This window comes from Phlebotomus argentipes, unplaced genomic scaffold (genome assembly GCF_947086385.1).
Source record: "Phlebotomus argentipes unplaced genomic scaffold, Phlebotomus argentipes genome assembly contig_33, whole genome shotgun sequence".
Classification (NCBI taxonomy): Eukaryota; Metazoa; Arthropoda; class Insecta; order Diptera; family Psychodidae; genus Phlebotomus; species Phlebotomus argentipes.
Genome location: NW_026776167.1, coordinates 895996 through 919984, shown reverse-complemented (window position 1 = coordinate 919984; position 23989 = coordinate 895996). Strand labels below are relative to the sequence as shown.

Genomic DNA, 23989 nt, shown 5'->3' with positions numbered 1-23989 from the left:
ATAAATTTTCATAATACACGTTTTCACAAAATCCATAATACAGTCCCATTCGTAAACCGGAAAAACTCTATTCGGTTTTGGAAAGTGGAATATCTTGGAAATGTCCTATGCAACAGCGCCAATTCAGTCTAATATCCATGGGGATTCTTAATAGGGCGCTGGCGATCCACCAATCAGAAAGCAACAACACTTCGTCTGGCAAAGTCGCTATTCCAGGAGAATTTCCTCACCGGCGAGGTGCAAAAGTCCCTCAATTTCAATCGTAATCGTGTTCTCATTCATCTGTGCCAGTGTGCTTGAGTGGCAAGTTGATTAAGCGTCAATTTTCTGTAAAATAAGTGACAAATAGAGACAAATGAAGTTGATTTTGGGTGAGTTGAAGTTGCCTTTGTAATTTCTCGGATGGCTTCCATCTCTTGAACCACATTTTGTTATCTCCCTGGTTAGGAACCATATGCCTGTGGCTAGTCATCCAGCAAAGCGCTGCCTTGTACCCGTCCTCCAGTGACGTGGTTGATCTCACTCCTGCCAATTTCGATCGGCTGGTGCTTCAGGGCGACGCTGTGTGGGTAGTGGAGTTCTACGCTCCGTGGTGTGGTCACTGTAAATCTCTCGTTCCTGAGTATCAGAAGGCCGCCACGGCACTGAAGGGATTCGCCAAGGTGGGCGCTGTGAATGCTGATGAGCACAAAGGTTTAGCCGGACAGTTCGGAGTGCGTGGTTTTCCCACTCTGAAGATCTTCGGTGCAAACAAGAAGTCTCCCAGTGATTATAATGGTCAGCGCACGGCAGAAGGTATCGCTGATGCCGTCCTAGCGGAAGCCAAGAAGATGGTAAAAGCAAACCTGGGTAAAAAGCCGGGAAGTGGAAGTGGTGGAGGTGATTCCGATAGCAAGAGCGATGATGTAATTGAGCTGACGGACGCCAACTTTGATAAACTAGTCCTGAACAGTGACGATGTCTGGCTTGTGGAATTCTTCGCTCCCTGGTGTGGTCACTGCAAGAATCTTGCCCCTCAATGGGCCAAGGCTGCGTCTGAGTTAAAAGGAAAGGTGAAACTGGGTGCCTTGGACGCCACTGTGCATCAGCAGAAAGCTCAAGAGTACGGAGTTCAGGGATATCCCACCATCAAGTTCTTCCCCGGCGGCAAGAAGGATCGCCACTCTGTCAGCGACTACGATGGAGGACGCACGTCTTCGGATATCGTCACATGGGCCCTTGATAAGTATGTGGAAAACGTTCCTACTCCTGAGGTGCACGAATTGTTGTCGCAGGACGTCCTGACAGAGGCATGCGAAGGAAAAGCGCTCTGCATCGTATCGGTGCTGCCCCACATCTTGGACTGTAATTCCAAATGTAGGAACAACTTCGTCAACGTACTTAAGGAAATGGCCGAGAAGTACAAGGCTAAACAGTGGGGCTATGTGTGGACAGAGGCGTTGTCACAGAGCAAACTAGAGGAAACTCTAGGCATGGGAGGTTTCGGGTATCCCGCCATGGCTGTGGTGAATTTAAAGAAGAAGAAATACTCCTTACTGCGAGGTTCCTTCTCCAAGGAGGGCATCAACGAATTCCTACGCGACATCTCATACGGACGTGGCCAGACAGCGCCCATTCCCGGCGACGGTGACATCAAGGTGGTTACAGTTGAAGCCTGGGATGGCAAGGATGGCCAACTGCCCGAGGAGGAAGACATCGATCTCTCTGATGTGGTGCTGGACGATGAGAAAGATGAGCTGTAATCAGAGTAATTCTAGTTCATTCCCCATTACTTTTGAGACTGTGTCCAGTGTCGGATTTATAAGAAGATCGATGTATTTTAACTTCCAAAATGAGAATAAAGAGAGCAATTATGTAAAAATCGTATAAAATTTATTAGCAAAATTCGCAAAATACTAATTCGAATAATACCTCTTAAGATTCCTTATCAAAATTGGCAATTTCTCAGTCTCCGTCTTGTTCGTGATATGGATTTTCTTACCCTAAATGCGATTGTCTGCAGAATAAAAAAGCTACTCATATTATTTGTATCTGAACACTGTGGGCCCATCGAAGTCCGGGTCCATCTTCTCGAACTCTGCGGATCTCGTGGTGGGCGTGCTGGCACTTGTGGAGGATGCGACATCCATCACATCGTAGTGGCGCTCCTTCTTGCATATCAATGGGTAACAAATGTACCCATAGTATCCCCCAAATCCTATGAGGACAGCAAACATAATGAGAGTGATGATGCCCCATGCAGAGAACTCTTGCTTCTTCGCTGTCCTTGAAACACCAGTGTCACCGGACTGCTGTCCCATGTATCCTCTTCGCCCGGAGGCACTCTTGCCACCGCCGCCACTCGAGCGGCCAACGAGGGGGCTACTCAAAGCCAAATCGACACCTGCAAATCCACAGCGTCAGTGACGCCCAAGAATATTGGAGCCAGCATCAAAAGTACTTACATAATATCACCACTAAACACACCACAAAGCCTTTGAGCATGATTTAAGTACGTCGATGAGGGTGAGAATGATGAAAAAGGTACGATATTCCTTGAGGAACAAAGGAATTTCCTGATTTCCGCACTAAAAGTAAATAAACAACGTCGGTACGGCAGTGTGGTTTTGGCAGCTCTGCTAATGTAATCTAACCTCACTGTTCAGACCGTTCCTCTGAAAATTATTATTGTGGTCAAGAAAATGAGTGGCTATAAGGAGAAGCCAGCTGACGAAAGTTATTACACATCCGGACCCCATCAATTAGGTAGAGTGTCTGCAAGAAGTAATGTCGAAATTTTAATTAAACGCTGTTTGCAACAGGGGATCCGGACGATAAGTCATTGCGTAAGGTAGAGGTAGAGATTCTCATACCCAAGATCATGCGAGACCGTGCCAGAGAAGAGAAATGTATCCAAGAAGTGGCGGAATTTACAAAGTGTGGCAAGGAGAATGGGCTTATGTTGGTATTTTCATGTCGAAGGGAGAATGAGAAGCTAAAGAACTGCCTAACAAAGTGGTATCAAAATGAGAGCTTCAAGAGCGAATGCCGGCAAATGTACTTAGACGATAGGACAGAATACCGCAGAACGGGCATAAAGAAGAAGCATCGGAACATCACAGAACAACAGTGATTTAGTGTAATAATCAGTCTATTCATGTTGGATGAAAAGAAAATCGCCTGGGATTAACTTCACTGACTGTAAAATTATTAAACTTATCTGCTAAACATTGAGGGTCTTGATGGCAGTATTGGAAGTCCTTAGATTGATTCACATGGAGAATCAAGAGATCCTTACCACTGGCTTCTGTGGTTCTGTATAAACTCTGCAAATTTATGCCTTTCAGCACCGTTCCTTCGTCTTGGAGAAACACAACGTAGCTTGAATGGTAGATTTCCGGACCCTCTCTGTACAACACTGAAGAAATAGACTTTGTAATCTTGAAAAGCATTAACATATCAAGAATTGACTTACGAAAATCTCCACCAAATTTCAGTCCAGATTTGATGACCCATTTCTTGCTTTTAAGATACTGATAGGCTATAAAAGATGTCACAAAGTTCTTCCTGGAACGACAAAAGTGGTCAAAGATGCTTTCTGTGCTGAGAATCTCTTGATTTTCAGTCACAATTTTCAAGCATTTGAGACAATTATGCAGAAAGAAGGCTTCTTCTTTCAAAAGATACAATCCGTCGCTTCTTCCTGGGATTCTTTGGCCAAAACACCCGTTTTCTTGGAGGATTTTCACAGAATCCTCATTTTCTACCAACACAACAAAGCCTTTGAGGATTCCTGTGTGATCATAGGAGTTTGCAATGGCTTTCACAGGTAAAGGACAGAAATTTTGGATTGCCGGAACTCCCTTTTTCTTGCGGAAAGACATGGTGAAATTTAGCAAACCAAAACAGAGGTGCAGAAAAGCAAGATAACAAAATTTCCCGAGAAATATCCCATTACCCCCTCCATGAAAATTGAGCAAGTTAAGTTGCTCAATATTGACAGCACTTGTCACTGCCGATCCAACAGTGAAACGTCACGTGAGTCGCAGGAACTTGGAAAATTTTCTCCAAATTCTCTTGTGAAAAAGGTGATTTTCCCGAAAGAAGTAACTGAAAATCAATCAACAAGATGACTGAGAATATGGCTGATTTGATGACATCTCTGCACGATGATAAAATCGGTGAGTTTAGGCGTAAAAGCTAAAAATAGCTAACTGACCAAGTCAGATGACTTGAGGGCGGAGGGCAAAAATCTTATTGCGGGCTGGAAAATCACAGAAAAATAACTTTTCAGACATGATTGCGGCCACAAGTGTGCTCCAACAGCAGGCCGGAGACATCCGCCAGATCAAGATCAACTGGCAATCGTACATGCAGTAAGGAAAACTAGGAAAAAGGTGGAGATCAGCTGACTCAATGTCATGCGTTCAAATTGCTTTCAGGTCTCAGATGATCTCCAGCGAGGATTACAACTGTGTTAGTGCCCTGGATGGGGAGAAAAAGGCACAGTACTTGCAGCAGAATCCGTCGCAGTGCGCAAAGACGCTGCTTAATCTTCTGTCGCACGTCTCTAAGGACCAGACCATCCAGTACATCCTCGTGATGATTGACGATCTGCTGCAGGAGGATCGCTCGCGAGTGGAGATCTTCCACGACTACTCGATGAAGCGCAAGGAGAGCGTTTGGGGACCATTCTTAAACCTCCTCAACCGTCAGGATGGTTTCATTGTCAATATGTCGTCGAGGATTCTAGCCAAGTTGGCGTGCTGGGGTCACGAGCAGATGCCCAAGTCCGACCTAAACTTCTATCTTCAGTGGCTGAAAGATCAGCTGACCGTGAATGTGAGTATTTGGCTTAACAACCTCACTTGAAGATCACACGTTTTGATTACAGGGAATCTCCTCACTTGAGCATACTCACCCTGTTTGTCGCATTGTCTCTCTCGTTGTCCTCGAAGTCCTGAGTAGATCTAATCTGGTCTCCTACTAACAATTTCCCCTCTATTCTGGTGATTTTTTGATGGTGTTATGAGTTGCTGTATTATTGTTTCAATCTCTCTCTCTGTCTGAGGGAAACTCAGTGTCCAAGACTAACCGAATTTACACACTTTTCTGCAAATTTGTGGCGTTTACTCCATCAATCGCCCTCACAGGCACTAACCTTAAAGCTATCCAGTTGTTTTTATTTTTATCTCTAACTCCACCGATATTATTGCCTTTTGGTGTGCACTTGTATATTTCTCGCTCACATCTCTTGCAATGAAAATTTTCTGTGGTGATAAAAAAAAATTGTTAATAATTCTTCTGTTCTCTCCTCAAAATATCTACCACCTCTTCTGTCTTTGCCACCAAAACAAAAACTCTGTCCATTTTTGCCACACAATTTGGTGAAAATAACCGATGTGTAAAATGTCGATATGAAAAGGCCAAAGCCTATCACCAAGAGCTTGTTGAGGCGGATGCGAAACGCAACGCCCTGGCCCAGCACGGCAACCACCATCATCAGCCACACCACGAGACCTACAAAGAAGTGTCCAGTTGCGTCGATGATCAAGCTTCAACGGCATCCTCGTTAAAGTCACTTCTTATTCCGGTAGAAGTTTGATTTTTAGTTTTACTTTCAATTACTTTTACCTTTTGGGTGGTTTGGGGTGAGTCTCTGTCTCTAGAGAGGGTAGATTAGATACCTAGAGATTGGTCGAGAAAGGAGTAGAATAGTATCCTCTTAACTCCCGTTAACACTGCAAAGTGTGTCTTGAGAGTCATTATTATATTTCTTTTTGCTTTTGCCTTGAACGCCTCGATTCTCAAGAAGAAACTAAGCGTTTTTAATTATTCACAATTTTGTGTACAGGGTTACTCAAAAAATTCTTACCATTGCAATGTGATCTCAAAGATGTTGTCCAAGAATATCTGTTGAGCCTTAAAGTGAGTAATGCAACTGAAGAGGTGAAAATTAGTAATAGTGAATTACTGAAATGATTTGTGTACATAGTTTGTTAAGCTTATTTTGCCAAGGTTTTGCTAACGATCTACATATGTAACATATATTTTCAAACTTTGAGGTCTCATTGTGTTTTTTTGTTTTGTTTCGTTACTTCTGAAAATTTACTTTATTTTTGGTAAAATTTTTTGAGAAACACCCTTTCTATCTCAATAATCTTAACTATGGATTATTTGTTGACCATGCGCTTTACTCTTAATCTTCCTGATTATCGCGTGCAGAGCAACGAGTACATCCAGTCAGTTGGCCGCTGTCTGCAGATGATGCTACGCGTGGATGAGTATCGCTTCGCTTTCGTCTCTGTGGATGGAATTAGTACGATCATCAGCATCCTTTCGTCGCGCGTTAACTTTCAGGTGCAGTACCAGCTGGTCTTCTGCCTGTGGGTGCTCACGTTCAATCCGCTGCTCGCTGAGAAGATGAACAAGTTCAACATCATCCCAATCTTGGCAGACATTCTCAATGATTGCGCCAAAGAGAAGGTGACACGCATCATTCTGGCGGTGTTCAGGAATCTAATTGAGAAACCTGAGGACAGTCAGGTGTCGAAAGAACACTGCATCGCGATGGTGCAATGCAAGGTGCTGAAGCAATTGTCGATTCTGGAGCAGCGCCGCTTTGATGATGAGGATATTTCGTCGGATGTGGAGTTTCTCACGGAGAAACTGCAGAACTCTGTACAAGACTTGAGTTCGTTCGATGAGTATGCCACGGAGGTGAAGAGTGGACGGCTTGAGTGGTCGCCGGTGCATAAATCAGCAAAATTTTGGCGCGAAAACGCACAACGCCTCAACGAAAAGAACTACGAGCTGCTCCGTATTCTTGTGCATCTGCTGGAGACGGTCAAGGATCCTCTGGTGCTCTCCGTGGCCAGTTTCGACATTGGCGAGTATGTGAGGCACTATCCAAGAGGAAAACGGTAAGTTGTCTTCTTTATCGGTTTACTAGATTGTGTCTGTACTTAATTCTTGTGATCTTTAAAGAGTGATTGAACAATTGGGCGGAAAACAACTCGTGATGCAATTGCTGAGCCATGAGGATCCCAATGTGAGGTATGAGGCGCTATTGGCCGTGCAAAAGTTGATGGTGCACAATTGGGAGTACTTGGGCAAACAGCTGGAGAAGGACAAGGAGGGCGGAGGCTCTGCTGCAAAGCCTGGAGCTGCCCCGATTGCTGGAAAAGCCTAAAATGGTCCTTCTGTTAATTCGACGCAATTGAAATTGTAGTTTACATTCCTCTATTCAGTATAATTTCAATTGAGGCGAAAATATTAGTTTGAATGCATCAAGTATTAGTGTTGTAAATATTGAGCATGAATCCTAGTTGTGTCATTTGGTGGCTTGTTGACCTTAAATTTTGAGAGATATTACAGAAATATGATGATAAAAGCTGTAAAAATGAGATAATAAATTCGAAAGTACGAATTTCCATTCTTTATTTTATAAAATTGATAGGAAGCACATCAAATAACCCCAGAGTCTTACATATATAGAACAGCTTTTAGAAGTTTTAAACCACTTACAGCAATTTTTCTGGGCCTCTACTTTTGCTCTTGATTGTGTGAGTTCAATAGTAAAAAATCGACTAGAATTCTTATCGTATTTACTATTTACTTCTCAAACTTGCTTCGCCGAGTACCCCTCATTATTATTCATTACAGCCTTATGAAAAACGATCTTAGGTCTCTATAGCCTTCTGCAGGAGGTCCTGTGGTGTTTCGTCGTCGAAGATCACGTTGTAGAAGTATAGAGCAACGTAGTACAGGCATATTCCCATGATGATGTGTTTGCAGATTTTGTCAACCCACCACATTCTGCAAGAGAGCAAAAAAATCGTTAGAATGCATAAAATTAATTGACTGCATGACAGATCATTACATCCTCATGTGTCTTCTGGCTGCCGGAAGCGTGTCCTCAGCCTCATTGAGAATGTAAATTCGGGCGGCTTTGATGCAATTCTCAAAGTATGCCATCATATCGAGATCCTCAGCGTCGATCTTATACAATTCCTTCTCTTTTTTGTTTATCACCGTTCTCAAGTATTGTACATTGGAATTGTCAAAGTCCCACTGATTGTTGGCGTAGTATTCAAACACTTGGAAACCCTTAAGTATCCTCTTGTGAACCCTAATCAAACTGCAGAATAAGACTATTTATTAGCAAAGCATCTTTTGAAATCAGATTCAAACACTCACATCGGTTTATAGCCCAGACAGAAGAGAAGTGCATCGAGGAAGATCGCAGGGACGAAGTGGTAGAAAATCATGCAGAAATTGTGATACAGACGATTGTTCTTCATTGATCCTCCCGGATACCAGAGAACCCCATTCAGAGGGACCTTTGTCGTCACGATCTCTCTTCCCATCTCGATCACTTGATTCCAGGACACCTTGATTTCCGCCGAGCTGGTAACATTGTAGATTCTTCTCGAGCGATCACTGAGGAGAGAAAATATGCATCATAAAAAGGATTTTACTTTGGATTTTGTGAATTTTGTATTCACAAGCATCTTATTTACTTGTTCTCAATGAAATTCCATGTAGCCAAAAGCATACAATTGACAGCAATGTCCACAGGAAGGTAATCTCCATATCCATCACTGTCGCAATACATTGTCCTGATGACACCCTTTCCAGCGCCAATGAGAAGACCTATAAAAAATTGAAAGATCATTACTATGATACCTTGTCTATGAAGACAAAACGTTATTTATTACAGTAATTTCACCATTCATGCCATTAAGAAATATTTCTTTTTTATGTAAGAAAATGAATGAGTAGCCTTCTGTTTTGAGATTGAGTTTTGATATAAAACTATTTTAAAGAAGTTTTACTTCTTTTATTACAGGTACAAATCCAAAAGTAAAAAAAAAGAACTAAAGAATGAATGAATTTACAAAAAGTAAGATGTATTCTAAACTTTATAGAAACTGATGTCAATTTAATTCCCAAGAAAATAGTATATAAGGTATATATCGGAAAATACCGTCCAATATAAGACGTAAAAGTAATTATTAATTGAGAACTAATTCAAGACTAGAACGAATTTCGACCGTCACGGAAAATAAGCGAGGTTTTTGCAGATTGCTTCTCACCTGTTGGTCCATTGATGTTGTCGGTCCACCCGGGCAGAGGATCTTGATAGATCGGAATCACGATGGACGGTCTGAGGATCACGGAGGGTAAGTCGTCCATTGTTTCCACCACCAATCCTTCTCCCAGAGCCTTCGTGAAGGCATACGTGTTGGGCAGATTTCCGAGAATCTTGTCTGTCATCGCATCCACCACTGATTCGTCTAGCCATTCAACACAATTGATCACTTTGTGTGGATTTGCCGGAGGATCATAAGACTTCTCTAGCAGATGTTTCTCATGAAGGTGGCAATAAGCCGTCGAAACGTGGCAAAACATTGCCAAGTGCTTGCAGTCCTTTGCAAGCTGAATCATCAATTTTGTGCCTCTGGTGTTGAGAAGAATCGCCTTCTTCAGAGTTTCATCAAATCGAATTGTGGCTGCACAGTGATAAATAATCGACACCTCATCAATAAGCGTCTGGCGATCTTCTGAACTGATTCCTAGATCCGCGAGTGTAACATCACCCCCAATTACTTGACACTTATCCATGAGCATCTCCAATCCATGAGTCTCCTTCAGGCCATCAAAAAGCTGCAGAGGTGAAAATGAATGATCGAAGTTTACCTTCAGCATAACTTTCTAAAGTCATTTTAAAAATATTCATCAATAAAATAAAGGTCTTTGTGATAAAAACACACCACAAATGATCGAAAACGATCGTGTATTTATCAAATTTAAATTTTTAATGGCAAAAATAAAACCACCTTGAATATATTGTGCAAAAAAAGATTTCTAACGCAGAAGATATGGATAAATTTGACTCTGTCTCATTATGGTATTTCCCAAAAATAGTAATTTTTCAAAAAAGAAGTGACTAGTTACATAAAATCCCCCTAATTATGAGTTATTGTCTCGCATAATGACCAAATAGCGAGAAAAATTGAAGAATGTAACAGGTGGTGGTAAAAACGTTCCACGTCATTTGGACTTGGTTTTTTGTTCAATCATCATTATTGATTTATTCAATTATCACATATTTTCTCTAATTTTTGTAATTACCGTTAACTGTAATCGATATGTAAGTTAAACTACACTAAGCTGTTATGAAAAAAATATTACATGATTACAAATGTTCCTTTCAATCTTTTTAGTGTGAATTTATTGATCAAATTCCCCTGAAACACGAAACGATCAACTTTATAATAATTTTCCGGAGTATGCAAATTGAACGTAATTATTGCATGATATTCATTACATTTGGAATAAACAATGAAACAATTTGAAATGTAGTTTATTGGATTCATTACCATAAATATTTCCTACCGCACCGAGAAGAACCAGAACAACAAATAATAATTAATATTTAAACTCACTGGATTGCTGAAGATATCGAGAAGTCGCTGTTTGGGATCTTTTCCCTTCTTCGTGCGCATCAGCAGGAAGATCTTCTTGATGTCAGGACACACTCTCAGCAGCTTCTCAATCAGCACCTTTCCTAGGAATCCCGATCCGCCAGTGATGAATATCGCCCTTCCCACGAACGTTTGTGCCACACGATCCTCATTCATTTCGTCACAGCTCTTGAATGAAACACAGTCGCAAAGAAACATGTTGTATATTAACCGTTGTTAAACGATCGTTGATGGTGTTTTTGCCTCACGCTGTGCCAGACATGCGAAGAGAGCATTACATAATGTCTCGTATTGATAGTGAAAATCAGACATTCATAATGTTGCACAAGAAAGGTCACCTGAGTTGTTGAAATTGGACCGCATCTGGGATGAGTTGCTCTTTAAAATCACTCAGAATGATTTTCCACTGAGAGGAAAAGTTGGAGGTGAAATCCACATGTCTTGTGATATTTCTTTGATCATATTCTTTATGAAATCACTTAACAGAGGTCTAAGACAGCCAAAGTCTTTGCTCACATAAGAAAATGAAATTCATGTATTTAAGCAAATAGTTGCATTATCTTCTAGCTAGAACACGAATTATTTTTCTTTTTTTTTTGTTAAGTAAAAACTATGCCCACAAAATTTAATTCTTTTGCGAAAATCATCATTTATTCGCTTTTCATGAATATTTTACTTAAAGTTTTGCACACATTGTTGCATCCACGATGGTTGAAAAAGTATCTTCACAATGATGATGAAATGCATTGTGAGAAAACATAATAATTCTTGTTTTGCGCATTTCGTTTACATTCGTGTTGCACATTTCCACATGCAGCAGCCGATGGTAGATGGAAATTCCGGTCAAAAGAGCAAGACTTGTGGAGCTTATTGGAAAATTGTGCAAGAGCCATCGAAACGAGATTCCACGATACCAGCCAAAGTTGCTTGAGAATTGTGCCAATTTTGATGGCCTTGCAGACTCCAATTAATGACTTACTGAGAAGGAATTGCTCGCGTCGCTACAGATATTCAATGATCTCCTCAGTACTTTCAGTATGATTACGCAAAACTTAAGTCATTTCCTTCCTAGATGATATCATAAATAAGAGAGATGATCATTAAAAAACGTCACATCGTTACCGTTGAAATGTTGTTTTCGTATTCTCTCAAAGTCACTTAAGAGAGACAATAAGTATCGTGATTTTCCTAATTGCAAGTCTAAACTTGCAATGTAGAATTTCCACCAAAACAATGTCGTCACGGAAAAATCATGCAATTTAGGATCATTTCCGCTATCAATTGCTCAATGTGACACACTTTTTCACGTTTTTGCCATCCTTTCACTCTCTGTGCTGGGGTTATTTAATAAGTATTTTGCTACGTCTAATGTTGTCTTCAATGGTTTTGTTATTACGTGAACTTTCACTTTTTGCTCGGCTCTTTCTACACAACAACATGCCAACTTACAATTGAGACTTCTTGTATTTAGGCCAAATGCAGCGCACAAAGTATCCAAAGTGTTGCAAAATGATGAATGAATGCTCTTTGCTCTCGAAAAGTTGTCGACTACACGATCACTTTCAGAACTGATTTAATCCAGAAATTTGTTTTCTGCGAGTGCAATTGAGGAATTCGCGACCCTCTGTTGGACAATGAAACTGCCGATGAACTGATCGCTGTGGAGTCTCACTGAGCACTGATCATTGCACAGACGAATAGCTCGGCAGTCGCTAAACTAGCGGGGAGATTGTGATTCCTCACTGGTAGTATTTGGCGCGCAGGTAGATTTAGCAAACCTATGATTTATCTCACGTCACCGTGAAGTTGAATATTATGCAATTTACTCCCCACCATAAATCACCGTCCAATTAATCTCACGGGACAATTTATGCTGCCGCGCATGATTTCAAGTTCAATTTCCCCGGCAGCGTCGCTTTGCAGCGGTGATGGTGTTAATGGGACTTGAAAATTTTGGGCAGTCAGTTCAAGGTTCAAGCTCAACAGTTTAACCTCAGGTGGTGTGCGCTTAGGCAAGTCAATAGAATGCGTGGAAAGGTCTTGCTCAGACCGCTGAGAATCTAAACACAAAAAATTTATTTACGTGATTTCATATTCCCACGATTTAAAATGCCATCATATGTGATTAACTTTGGGGCGCACACTCACTTTAAAGAAAAACACATGAAACTATCATCAATTGTCTTTACCTCGCATTCGTCAGTCCAGGAAGTGCCTCTGGGTTTTGAAAGGCACTTAAGTGTGATTATTTTATTAATGGGAGACCTTTTGAATTCGATTTTTTAAATAATTTTCTTTGATTAAACATGTAAAATCAAATATTGGTTAATCAATTAGGCCCAAATCGTTCTTCTGTTTTAATGCCTTTCGGTGACGTTTGGAAGATTATTTATCAACTTGTAATATGATATTATTCTCAAACCAATTGTGATCTTGAGAGTTGAATAAAGTCACATCTATATCTATGTCCGTAGACAAATTAGCCATATTTATTATTAGCCTTCAAAGCAACAAGTTAGATTTGTCATAGGATTAAAGAATCACTACTTTTCACGAGAGAAATAGAGCGAAAATGCAGTTTTTCACGAAAGTTATGCAAAATGTCGTAAAATTTGTAATATTTTTCCTATATTTCAAGATCTAATCAATATAAATCATAGTTTAAATTCAACATTAATACGAAAATTACAAGAATATCCGGTCATTGCAGTTAGATAGCTACGCTCATTATTTTAAAGTGATTAAAACCACCTCAATCGCTGGGCCTGCGAACCTAAATTGCTTGAGGCGCTCTTTCCCAACACATCCATTATGATTTTTCTTCTTTTACTGCGACTCCATGGCTACATATGTACGTATATATGAATATACTCACTGAAGCGGATAATAATCAAGAATGACTATAGTCGATTGCATCCCATCACAAAATGTGTAACACCGAAAGACTTTTCTTTCGTCACTCCAGATTTTTATCATATATGTTTCAACCAACCTCTTTCCCACTACACATAAACTTTCGAAATCACACGTGAAAATTATTGTCTTAAGTCGCGGAGCGGGATTGTTTAGGCGCGATGAAAAAATTTTTTCCTCACCCGTCAGATGGTTTTTTTGCACTCTCTAATCTTCTTATTGATCCATGACCTCATTGAGTCATACACCTTTCGTCTGAAATGCTGCTATAGCTTCACATATGTGGAATTTTGTGGGTCATTTAACAATTTTCATGACACTTTTCACGCGTGGGAGGATATTATGCAAAGGAATCTAAACTATAACAGCAGTAAAAAAAAATGCTGATAGGACTGCGAAACAACCCCACATTGTCCATACACTCTTCGCTGGCTCCAAGTGGCGCGCATTTCCGAGTACGTTGCGTCGCCTTTGGCATCACACATCTACAGTCTTATGACACCCGTGATCATGCGAGATTCTCTACCCCATGAAATAATCAACCTTAAAATTGTGCAATTTAACACTTTAAACGATTCACCCCGTCTACGATGAAGAAATTCCAGAAAAGAGAAGATGAATTTTCGCTCTCACACACACGCTCATGCACCCAGCGAAGCTTTCTTGTTTCACGACTGTTCACACATTTCCAAGAAACCTCCACCACGCGCGGCCACTCTCTTTCACTCCCTCACCACATCATGATCTCCGTAGCATATCTACCTCGCCGCTGCACGCTCTGCAGTGTCGATATTGCGTCGTGCATCCTCTCTGCCACCAAACACTCCCTGCGCCAGTGTTTGGACGCCACATGATCGCTGGAGATTTTCAGGCGCTTTTAAAGAACCTTTTTTGGCGATTGTGTTTTTTTTTGACGCACCTTACTCTCACACACTGCGACTATTCCTTCGGTGGCTTCTTGGCCATCTTTTCACACACTAGCGCTTGATCTTATCCCCTTCTATTTTGCCATTTTAGGGCGGCATGAACTTTGAATTAGAGTGCGAACTAGAATCTCGCAAAATTCGACTTAAATGTTATTCCTTTTCTTTAATATTTTTATACGCTTGTTGTAGCTGAGGCAAAGGTCTTTCCAAAGATACCTGACTTATGTGGCCTCATGTCTTGAGCGGAGAGATATAGAGGGTCAAAGTTCTTACCTTTACCTTTTCTGTGCCAATGATGAAAGTTATGCTTAACCATGTATTTAAGCGAAATCAAAGATACCAAGTGTTGACGAATAAAAGGCTGCTTTCTTAAGTATGAGAAAAAGTGTTTATTTAATATTCCTATATACAAATTCAACTAAATGTCGATAAATCTGCAATAGATCTGTTGAGTGAATCTCAAACATCTACAGAATTTCTTCCCCGCAGAAAATTCATTTTCGCGAGATAAACTGCAAGAGGATCTCGCCTCTTGTTAAGAGTAAATCATGACCAAATTTGTAGTCGCTTCTGCAAAATAATTTATTTTGTAGACTCTTGTATATCATCTGCTTATCATATTTAATTAGCAATAACATTTTCGCTAACAGTAATTGGATAAAAAAAAATAGAAAAAACTCCCAATTTTCTGGTAGTTTTCTTCCATGCATTCTCAATCATTTCATAAAACTACTAATTTTAATATTCACAATCTCGTGGATATAATTTTACAATCGTACTTTGTCCCTATTTTCCATGCTTTTTTTTCATTTCCTTTTCAGAAGCTTATTCTGTGTATTTTTTCTGTCTTCAATCTTACAAGCTATTACATGTAAAGGAAACAAGAGGTAAATTCAAAATACATCTCCCTGCTTGCTCTCTCTGTCTCAATCATATATGTAATTACTGAGACGCTCCTTTATGTCAGAACCCAATTACATTGGGTACTTCATAGGCTTATCCTTATCCTTATCCTTCTTCTTTCCACCGGCAAACGGCCCAGCGAAAGACGACCCATCGGAAAAGTTCTCAATCTTGTCTTTGGAGATCTTGATCTTTAGTGAGGATGACGGCTTTTCCGGTATCAGTTCAACCGATGGCATGCTGTTGTCATATCCTATATGGCCGGCACTCAAGTCCGTCCGTATCCTGTCTCTCGGGATTTTGAGCTTCACTCCACTGTCGGTGCCGCCTTCCACAGATCCCTTGTCCCTCGGCGGCAGCGGCAAGAATTTGACGGTGACAGGCGCTTCCTCGCCTCCTTTCTGCTCATCATCTTTCGTCCTCTCCCGCTCTTTATCCTTCTTATGCTTCTTTCGCTCCTCGCGATCTTTGCTCTTATCCTTCTCCTTGTGTTTATGCTTGTCCTTCTTCTTCTTCTTCTCAGACTTGCTCTTGTGATGCAGCACGTCCCCGCCGGCCTCCAGAGCCATGTCGGCAACAACTTTCACCAGAGTCGCAGGCTGCGGCGCCCCACCAGCACACGGCATGCCCGCAATCTTTCCCTCAGCAGTCAAAGTGACACCCTCACACACTATCGGCCCCTCCATGCCGCCCTGCACCGCAGGATGCATGGACGGCTTTTCCTGACCACCGCCCGCTACCGTGCTCAATGCTGACCCGAACTTGTTCTCACTGAGACTCTCCTTGAGCAGACAACTCACCAGATCTGGATTCGTTTCGATGCTGTTAGCCAGTGATGGTGGAAACGTTTTGTTGCCCTTGTGCTGATCAAATGTCGTGTCGAAGGCATTAAAACTCCCTCCCAAATTCAAAGGATTCACCGATGACATGTTATCCATTTTCCCAGCTCGCGCACGCGATTCATTCTCCGCCTCTGAGCGACGCATCTTTGCCTCCCGGAAATCAATGCCACTATCCTCATGGCGGGTCATTTCGTCAAAGGATCGTTTCACACTGCTCGTCGCAGACTTGTACGGTGGTCCTCCAAATGATGAAGGATGCTTTGTCATAGGTTTAACAGTAGCCACCTTCTGAACGGGTGCCTTTACATCGGGCTTCTTCTCCTTCTTCATATCGCGTCGCTCATCAAATCGCATAGGCGGCGGCGCCTTCTTCACCACATCCACCTTCTCAGGCTGATCAGGACTAAAAATGGATTTCTGCGGATGCTTAGGAGACACAGATTCAGCCACATCTTTGTTCTGCAAAGCCTCCTCGATACCCTGATGTCCTAGCGAGTTTTTCGATTGGCTAAACGTCACCTCGGAGTGTTTGTGTGAATTCTGCCCATACCTCATACCCTGGGATAAGTTGGACGTGCTCGGATGTGTCCGAGTGGGATCACCAAAGTAGGGTTTCGATGATGACTGTGCGGAAGACAACAGGAAGGACTCTTTCTTTTGCTGATGATGCGGAAATGCGCCTGAATGATGAGGAAAGGAGGGTCGGCTCTTGCCCGACTCCCTCGAGAAGGCATCTCTTGGAGGCGGCAATACTCGATTGTGACTCGAGCTGCTCTGAATCGCACCACTTTTTCCCGCCATGCTGTTTTTCATAGAATTTTGTCCATCGCGTGGCGGTGCAATTAGACGGTCCCTCGACTTTCCCTGATGATGCATCTGATACTGCTGCTGACGAGATGACGAAGGCATCGCCGCCTTTGGATTATTAGGATCCACCGTCTGCTTGGCATGGTGATGCGAGTGCGACATAGAGGTTCTGTGGTGATTGGACGAACGCTCCTGACTTGATGATGATCCACTCTTGGGGCCATCATCGGTCTTTGCACTCTGGGCCAGTGTCTTGATGGAATTCAACTTGTTCTTCAGCCTCGATGGGCTCTTTTCATAGATTTGCAGAAACTCCTCAGTAAGTTGCGTCAGCAGCTCCTTTGTCACTGATTTGTCTACATAGTGAAACCACGGCAGACCCTCAGACGAATGAGGAATATCCCAATTTGACCATCGACAAGCCAGATGGATACAGAAGCATGCCACAACAGTTGGCTTGTACTGAAGACACATTGTTGTTAGGTGCAAACTGCAAAGAAAGCGCTTTGGGTAAGCGATCTTTTGCCTAATGAATCTCTAATGGCCCATCATTTACCTGTTGGACGCCATAAAGTAAGAAGTCTGGGCCAGATCTTTGCACGCTGTAAGGGATAGAGTGTCTGAGAATTGCTGTGAAATTCCTGAATTTCCTAAGGTGGTTCGACTCGTCTCACCTCTCACAAGGTGGCACGTCTTTACGACGTGTGTGTGGGGATGATCAATGGCCACATCGAAGCCCAATGTCTGGAGCAAGACATTCTCATTGAACACTAAGTCCTGCGCCTGCTCCGAGAAAGACTCTTTGGATGGATCGGGCGCCTCGATGTTGAGACATGTGAAGGCCACACGAATGACATGCTCGAGTTTTCGTGGCTGCTCCTCCACCTACAAAAAATTCACACACATCCCAGGGAGTCAGACAACCTTCCGGGAAGCGCTCAATCACACAAAAGCCTCACCTTTGCCGCCAGGAAGAGGCTCGCTGCGGCTATCCTGTGGCGATTGAAGTGGGAGAAAGAGTGAAATGCGTAGAAGCGGTGCATATAAACGATGGCGGTGTTTATACACAGCTGGGATCTGCAAAGAGAGATAAGAAAAATCATCATTATGTGAGAATCAATGTGAAGTTTGGTGTGAAGGCATTATCGAAAAATTTCACTCTCTCCGCATGATCGCAAAATTGCAGCTAAACCCTCTATAATAACTTAAATCGCTTTAAAACCGCCCCAGGAAGAATTTGAGACTGTTTTTGCACGCTCCCCGCTGCTGGAAAGGCTCTATTTTTGCATGTTTTGTTAATGCTTCCGGAGCTGTCAAAACATGTCCTCAATCGTCATATAGTCACATAACTCACACTCTCAGAGATTGCCCCATCTCCTGGATCAGGTATGCCGTCTGTTGGCGATACACAAGCTCCTTGTCCGCATCTATACCACATTTTCGGCTGGGGGAGTTCTGTAATTGTTCCGTCGTGAAGTACCATCGCGAATCTTTGTCAGCACTCTCGGCCATCACACTTTTACACCCCGTCAAAATGCGCGATGTGTGCAAGACAAATGGCACAACAGGCACTTTACACTTCACTCCCAGCCTTTCTGCACACACTCCTGCACCCCAAAATGTTTCTCAATGATTCCTGGTGCAGGGAAAATGTGGAAAAATGCAGCGCGACGCAGATTGTTTGTCACCACCACGATTGACACTGGACAGTTCGAAGAGACGCCATGTTTTCGAGCCTTTTTCGAACACAAAATCCCCAAACAACCCAGCTGAACATGCCAATTTCGGTTGAGGCCCTCAACTTTGGGCGTGTTTCGTCCGAATTTTCAAAGAATTTTCGCCACGAATCACGCAGAATGTTCATTCGTTGCCTCTTTCAGATTTCACGCCGACTTCGACGCGTATTAGACAATTGGCCATCACGAGAAAACGCCTCAAATTAATCGGATCACCCGCGTCGAACGATAGAACTACCTCAAGGCGGCGCTGTTGTGCCGAATTTCGATCTCCTGTACGATGTAGAGCTGCTCAGTCGGGTTAGTGGAGACAATCGAAAGGTTTCCAGCTGGCCAACACATAAAGTGCTGTTTTGTGAAAAAAAAGCTTGAAGATCGATTAAAATGGATGGACATAAGGCTGGAATTGAGCTTTTCCTTGTGCGGAATCACTTCTACCTGGGAAATTACCAGGAATGTATCAACCAAGTGCAAAAAGTTAAGGTAAATATGGCCAGATGAAATAATAACCTGAAAAATGTATGAGAAATTTTGAATAATTTGCAGACTCCATCCCAGGAAAAGGATATGTTCTTCTATCGCTCCTACATAGGACAGAAGCAGTACGGAATCGTGCTGGATGAGGTGAAGAAAGACAGCGAAATTTACCCCATCCGTTTAATTGCTGAGTACTTCACGCAAGTGGACAAAAGACCCGCCCTCGTCCAACAAGTTGATGATTACGTGGAGAAGAATCGTGGTACATTGGATCCGGCTTGGATAATCACTGCCGGCACCATTTACTTTCAAGAGGGCCTCTATGAGAACTATCTCAGCATCGCTGGTGAGGATTTGGAGTCCCTGGCGCTGAGCATTCAGTGTCTTTTGAAGTTAAATCGTGTGGATCTGGCTAAGAAGACCTATGAAACCATGCAAAAGACAGATGAAGATGCTACGCTGACACAACTGGCCCTCGCCTGGATCTTCATGGAAGTCGGCGGGGAAAAACTCCAAGACGCATTCTACATCTTCCAGGAGTTTTCAGACAAGTACTCTCCCACGGTTACTCTTCTCAACGGCCAGGCTGTGTGCCAGATTGGTCAAGGAAAATATGAGGATGCCGAGGCCACTCTTCGCGAGGCTCTTAATCGTGATCCGAACAACTACGATACCCTCATCAATCTTATATCTTTGGCGCAGCAGCAGGAGACTGGCTGGGAAATCCCGCAGCGCTATTTAACCCAGTTGCGAGAGAATTACCGGGAATCGCCCTACATTAAGGACTATACAAAAAAGGAGGCAGATTTCGACATACTTGCCTTGCAATACGCGCCCTCGAAACCCCTAAATTTGGAGGCATTCTGAAAATAAAGCTCACGAGTATTGTTGAAAATGTATTTTTCTCTTTCTTTCTCTGATCGTCTCACGAGGGAGTGTAAAAATGGTACAGCTTATACGATTGAAGCGGGAAACAGAAAACAGCACGATTAAAAAGGGCGTATGTCACGTCAGATGACCTTGAAGCCCAGTCCCTGGATGGCCATCAGAAGCATCCTGAGGCCACCACAAATGTGGCTTTGCGGATTAGCAGCGATGAACGACTGGCACTTCTGATAGAGTTCCTTCATCACACTCGGAGCGTGTTCCTTCGTAATGCTGTCCTTGATGTTCAGATTCATAACAGCTTCCGAGAGGTACCTATAAGGATTCCTAGATTAGTCGGCAATTCAGGAAAGATGCGAAAAGCTCTTACTTATGTTTAACGTCATTAAAACTACTCATATCGGCGGTAATTTGTTGGATAAGTGACAGCAACACTGTCTGTTCTAATGGGCAGGGATTGAAGACGGTTTTGTAGTCCGCTCTGTCAAGGACAAACTCCACTAGAGTCAAGTCATTAGCAATGAGCGCCTGATGGAAAGCCTTGTTGATCATCCCTTGACTCAGGAGGACTCTAATCTTCTCTTGCACATCGAAAATGCTTGGCGTCTGCGTCTGTGAGCGTACAACAGACAGCACAGAATCTTCCAAATTCGCCGTCTGCGCCTCGAAGCTCTTTTGCATCTGTAAAGAAAGAATAAATCACGTCAATTTACCAAACCAATTCTCTCTCATTTCATTCTCACCTCTGTCTTTACACACTCCTTTATCGTTTTTTGCAGGTTGATTTGCAGCGACTTAAAATCTTTGTTGAGATCATGAATAATCTGGGCAGTGCAACTGTTAATCATCTTATCATTTGACATATTCAGCTGGATGGAAATTCCCCTTAGCAATTTGTGCGTCTCCTCACTCTTGTCCTGAATCGGCTGTTGCTGCATTATAAACGCATCAAGTTGTTGCACGAACTTGGTGATTCCCAACGTGAAGGTATTGTTTATCTGGCGGAACATCTCTTGTGTGGACTTGTCAAAAGCAGGAACAAGAGTCTTTGTCAGAATCTCAGTGAATGTTGTTTGGAAAACACTCTGAACTCCTCTCAGAGACGATGCGGCAAAGGAGTCCACTATTGGCTTACTAGTGCACACCTTAGAGATGGTATCACGCAGTAAATGATCACTCTTCTGGCCAATCTCCACCACCATTGATTCTGCCTTGGTAGTAAGCACAGGCAAGAGTTGATGCTTCAACTCCATCAGCAGAACAACACTCAATTTCTCAGTAATTTGATTAACAAAAGCCTGATTGAAGGAGTGTAAGAGCGCTTCGTGAATCTCCCGGATTTCACTTGATCTGAAAGGGATAATAATAAAAAGAATGTCACTCCCAATATCTCATGATCTATTGAACATGTTGCACCTACCTCTCTGCTAGGAGACTCTCTACCTTGACCCCATGCTGCCTATCTACTCTCTGCAAATACTCTTCCAACATCTGCGTCAGATTCCCCTCGAGATTCTCAGACAGCATCTTGTAGTCAACACCATCGCCATTGATTTGTCTCTTCTTCAGATGTTCCAACTCACTCTCTAGCTCATCAATTTTACTCTTCTGTGCGTACATGAGTTCCATCATTCTGTCCAGCTTCATCTCAATACTCCTCGCCTTAGCATTTGTGTCCGTGAGAATTTCCGTGGGCATTTGAGTGATGTGCTGAATGTTGGGCACTTTTGGCCAATCACTCTTGCCATCCTTGTCTTCTGATGCCCCCAAATTGTCCTCCACATCTTCATCTCCCACTTCGGCGTCGTCAAAGTACTCACTGAGGCAATCGTTCTTATTCAGCGACAAGATCTTCTGCACTTCGCGACTAGGACTGGAGCCTCCGCTAGCGAGGATCTCTGCCTGGGGCGCTGTGGGTACAGGCAGATCGCGCAGGAATGAATGCCTTGGTTCGTCATCATTCACCAAGCTGAGAAGATTTTTCTGCTCTGGAGATGTAGTTGAAGCCGCCAACATCCTGATAGCCGACATCACATCCTCACTCACACCTTCTGGCACACTCTCCTTCTTTCCTGGTGAGTGGAAGGATTCCGGAGTCATCAGATTGAGCTGCGATGGTTGCTTGTGGCCAAATCCACTGCTCAAGTTGAGGGAATTTGATGGTTTTGGTGAGATTACAACAGTTGTGTCCTCCTCGGCTGCCTCATCCCGGACTACTTCATCCTCCGATCTGTCTTCTGCGACCAAGAGATCGAGCGTGCTGCCCAGCTGAGTATCCATTGACAGAGTAGGTTGGTATAGCACATGGCATTCCTGGACGCTTTTCGGTTGCACCAAGAACATGTGAATTACCACACAGTAGAGAGAATTATTTTCCTCATCATAATCATCCATCTCGTCAATTAAATACGCATCCGTCACACCACATTTATACTTCCTGAGCGCCGCATCGACGATCCCAAAGCTCAGAATCGGTGAAGATAGAGGAAACTCCGTGATAGACTTCACATAGGCAATTGTATTGACATTGGGCACGTCCTTCTTCGAGGATCCCTCACCATTCTCCTCGGATGTGGAGTCATCATCTCTGGTCATCTTGGCAATCTGGAGTGCGTACAGGCCGCGATTTACAGTGTCTGAAACCATGAGATAAGACGATGTCTTGTCAATCTCCGCCTTGAGGTGCAGCGAAAAGTCATTGGGCGCCTTGAAGGTCACAGTCTGGATGCAAGTCCATGTATCGCATCGCCACACTTTGAATTCCGTGTTGTTGTCAGCGCCTGTAATGGCGTGTTTCCAGAAAGTGTTGTTGCTGGTGAATTCCGTGTGGTTGTCCAGAAAGAAGAAGCTCGTGACCACTTTTCCGCCATGGGGCTTCCAATGGTGCAGACGCCTCGGGCTGGTATCCTTAAGGTGCAAGTAAATCTGATAGAAGTCAATGGAGCCATCGTCACTGCTCACACCCAGAGTCGTACCATCCGGTGAGAACATGGCGTACGTGATGGTCTTGGAGTTTTCCTGAAACTTGAGACTCCCATCAGAGATGTCGGCCGCTTCATGAATGCCCATCCCGTACGTATCCAGCACGGCATTGATGCTGTAGCACTGAAATTGTGTTCCGCGCGACCACACTAGCAACTGACTGGCGTACTCATCCACATCGTCCTTACTCTGTGGCACTGACGGACACCACGCAACCTTGTCGTACTTGCAGTCGTGTCCCACGAGGGTGTCTTGAATCTTCACCAGCAGCACTACGGCCAATTTGTCGGACAGCGTCTCAATGCGGTGAATGAAGAGCGAAGCGTCGTCGATGCATGCAAGAATGGTCTGTGTCTCGAGATAAGCAAACTGCAAGTCCAGCACTTCGCCGCCCATGCCCTTGATCAGTGCTCGCTGTCCACTCTGCTGATTTACCACACGCACCGCCCCCTCAGCTGTGCCCTGATTATTCAATTTGATGCTGTAGGCAATGTGGTGCCCATCAAGATGGATGGCTATAAGGCGCCCTGTGTAGTTCTTCACCTCCCACTTGTAGTCGACAATGTTCTTCAGCTTCACCTTCGAGCTGCCATGATCGTGCTTCCCCGAAAACCCCATCACAGTCACATCTTTGCCATGTGTCTCGAAGTACTGCTGCTTCTCGTTCGGTTTGATGACACTGCAAAAAGATTAGACAATTTGAGGGCTCCTCTTCCAGGCCGAAGCGCATTCAAACAACCCAAACTCACACTTGTGAGGTTATGTCGAGAGATTTTGCAATGCTGCTGTCATCCATATTTCAATGTTAAAATAACACAACAGTTACGAAAAAGGTCAGAAAATCTTATGCGCACTGGCTAAACCACTCGGTCTGCCACCAATTTACTATATTTTCAACACTGCAAGACCTCTTAAAACACCAAATTTTCACTAAAAACACTGTACTAAATATTCATCCGCTTCTGCGATCCGGCGACAGGAGAGCCAACTGAGCGGATCAGTCCCTCTGGCGATGGAAGTGATAAACAATTCCGAAAGAGGCACAGCTG

The 23989-nt window shown here is 43.2% G+C and overlaps 9 protein-coding genes across 11 annotated transcripts; 4 read left to right on the top strand and 5 right to left on the bottom strand.

Moving 5' to 3' along the window:
• The first annotated feature begins 174 nt into the window (after window positions 1-174).
• On the top strand, window positions 175-1861 carry LOC132256952 (protein disulfide-isomerase A6 homolog). The gene is made up of 2 exons (XM_059753565.1): window positions 175-371; window positions 448-1861. Exons 1-2 carry the CDS (start codon window positions 356-358, stop codon window positions 1740-1742), a joined length of 1311 nt encoding a protein of 436 aa, XP_059609548.1. The 5' UTR covers window positions 175-355; the 3' UTR covers window positions 1743-1861.
• On the bottom strand, window positions 1851-2747 carry LOC132256954 (uncharacterized). The gene is made up of 3 exons (XM_059753568.1): window positions 2634-2747; window positions 2445-2567; window positions 1851-2383 (listed from the first exon to the last, which is right to left on the bottom strand). Exons 2-3 carry the CDS (start codon window positions 2482-2484, stop codon window positions 2022-2024), a joined length of 402 nt encoding a protein of 133 aa, XP_059609551.1. The 5' UTR covers window positions 2485-2567; window positions 2634-2747; the 3' UTR covers window positions 1851-2021.
• On the top strand, window positions 2636-3207 carry LOC132256955 (COX assembly mitochondrial protein homolog). Its single transcript, XM_059753569.1, has 2 exons — window positions 2636-2745; window positions 2802-3207. The coding sequence occupies exons 1-2, from the start codon at window positions 2682-2684 to the stop codon at window positions 3110-3112; spliced, it is 375 nt and encodes a 124-aa protein (XP_059609552.1). The 5' UTR covers window positions 2636-2681; the 3' UTR covers window positions 3113-3207.
• Window positions 3113-3899, bottom strand: LOC132256953 (uncharacterized). Its single transcript, XM_059753566.1, has 2 exons — window positions 3455-3899; window positions 3113-3397 (listed from the first exon to the last, which is right to left on the bottom strand). The coding sequence occupies exons 1-2, from the start codon at window positions 3861-3863 to the stop codon at window positions 3135-3137; spliced, it is 672 nt and encodes a 223-aa protein (XP_059609549.1). The 5' UTR covers window positions 3864-3899; the 3' UTR covers window positions 3113-3134.
• Window positions 3900-3971: 72 nt separating this feature from the next.
• On the top strand, window positions 3972-7292 carry LOC132256949 (V-type proton ATPase subunit H). 2 transcript variants are annotated; one of them, XM_059753561.1, is made up of 6 exons: window positions 3972-4160; window positions 4274-4355; window positions 4422-4821; window positions 5405-5572; window positions 6205-6902; window positions 6967-7292. In XM_059753561.1, the coding sequence occupies exons 1-6, from the start codon at window positions 4109-4111 to the stop codon at window positions 7169-7171; spliced, it is 1605 nt and encodes a 534-aa protein (XP_059609544.1). In that variant the 5' UTR covers window positions 3972-4108; the 3' UTR covers window positions 7172-7292. The 2 variants fall into 2 exon arrangements, with proteins under 2 accessions (XP_059609544.1, XP_059609545.1); XM_059753562.1 differs by lacking the exon at window positions 5405-5572 and having other exon boundaries at window positions 3973-4160.
• Window positions 7293-7402: 110 nt separating this feature from the next.
• LOC132256951 (putative fatty acyl-CoA reductase CG5065) lies at window positions 7403-12114 on the bottom strand. Its single transcript, XM_059753564.1, has 7 exons — window positions 11919-12114; window positions 10431-10637; window positions 9078-9648; window positions 8502-8634; window positions 8179-8421; window positions 7862-8119; window positions 7403-7797 (listed from the first exon to the last, which is right to left on the bottom strand). Exons 2-7 carry the CDS (start codon window positions 10623-10625, stop codon window positions 7662-7664), a joined length of 1536 nt encoding a protein of 511 aa, XP_059609547.1. The 5' UTR covers window positions 10626-10637; window positions 11919-12114; the 3' UTR covers window positions 7403-7661.
• Window positions 12115-14682: 2568 nt separating this feature from the next.
• LOC132256948 (cyclin-T) lies at window positions 14683-18562 on the bottom strand. 2 transcript variants are annotated; one of them, XM_059753560.1, is made up of 5 exons: window positions 18215-18562; window positions 17820-17937; window positions 17535-17745; window positions 17417-17462; window positions 14683-17350 (listed from the first exon to the last, which is right to left on the bottom strand). In XM_059753560.1, the coding sequence occupies exons 1-5, from the start codon at window positions 18370-18372 to the stop codon at window positions 15283-15285; spliced, it is 2601 nt and encodes an 866-aa protein (XP_059609543.1). In that variant the 5' UTR covers window positions 18373-18562; the 3' UTR covers window positions 14683-15282. The 2 variants fall into 2 exon arrangements, with proteins under 2 accessions (XP_059609543.1, XP_059609542.1); XM_059753559.1 differs by having other exon boundaries at window positions 17417-17745.
• A 278-nt stretch (window positions 18563-18840) lies between these two features.
• LOC132256826 (coatomer subunit epsilon) lies at window positions 18841-19962 on the top strand. Its single transcript, XM_059753388.1, has 2 exons — window positions 18841-19079; window positions 19143-19962. The coding sequence occupies exons 1-2, from the start codon at window positions 18981-18983 to the stop codon at window positions 19938-19940; spliced, it is 897 nt and encodes a 298-aa protein (XP_059609371.1). The 5' UTR covers window positions 18841-18980; the 3' UTR covers window positions 19941-19962.
• LOC132256824 (enhancer of mRNA-decapping protein 4 homolog) lies at window positions 19957-23928 on the bottom strand. Its single transcript, XM_059753385.1, has 5 exons — window positions 23690-23928; window positions 21379-23619; window positions 20702-21308; window positions 20329-20639; window positions 19957-20273 (listed from the first exon to the last, which is right to left on the bottom strand). The coding sequence occupies exons 1-5, from the start codon at window positions 23734-23736 to the stop codon at window positions 20084-20086; spliced, it is 3396 nt and encodes a 1131-aa protein (XP_059609368.1). The 5' UTR covers window positions 23737-23928; the 3' UTR covers window positions 19957-20083.
• Between the last annotated feature and the right edge of the window lie 61 nt (window positions 23929-23989).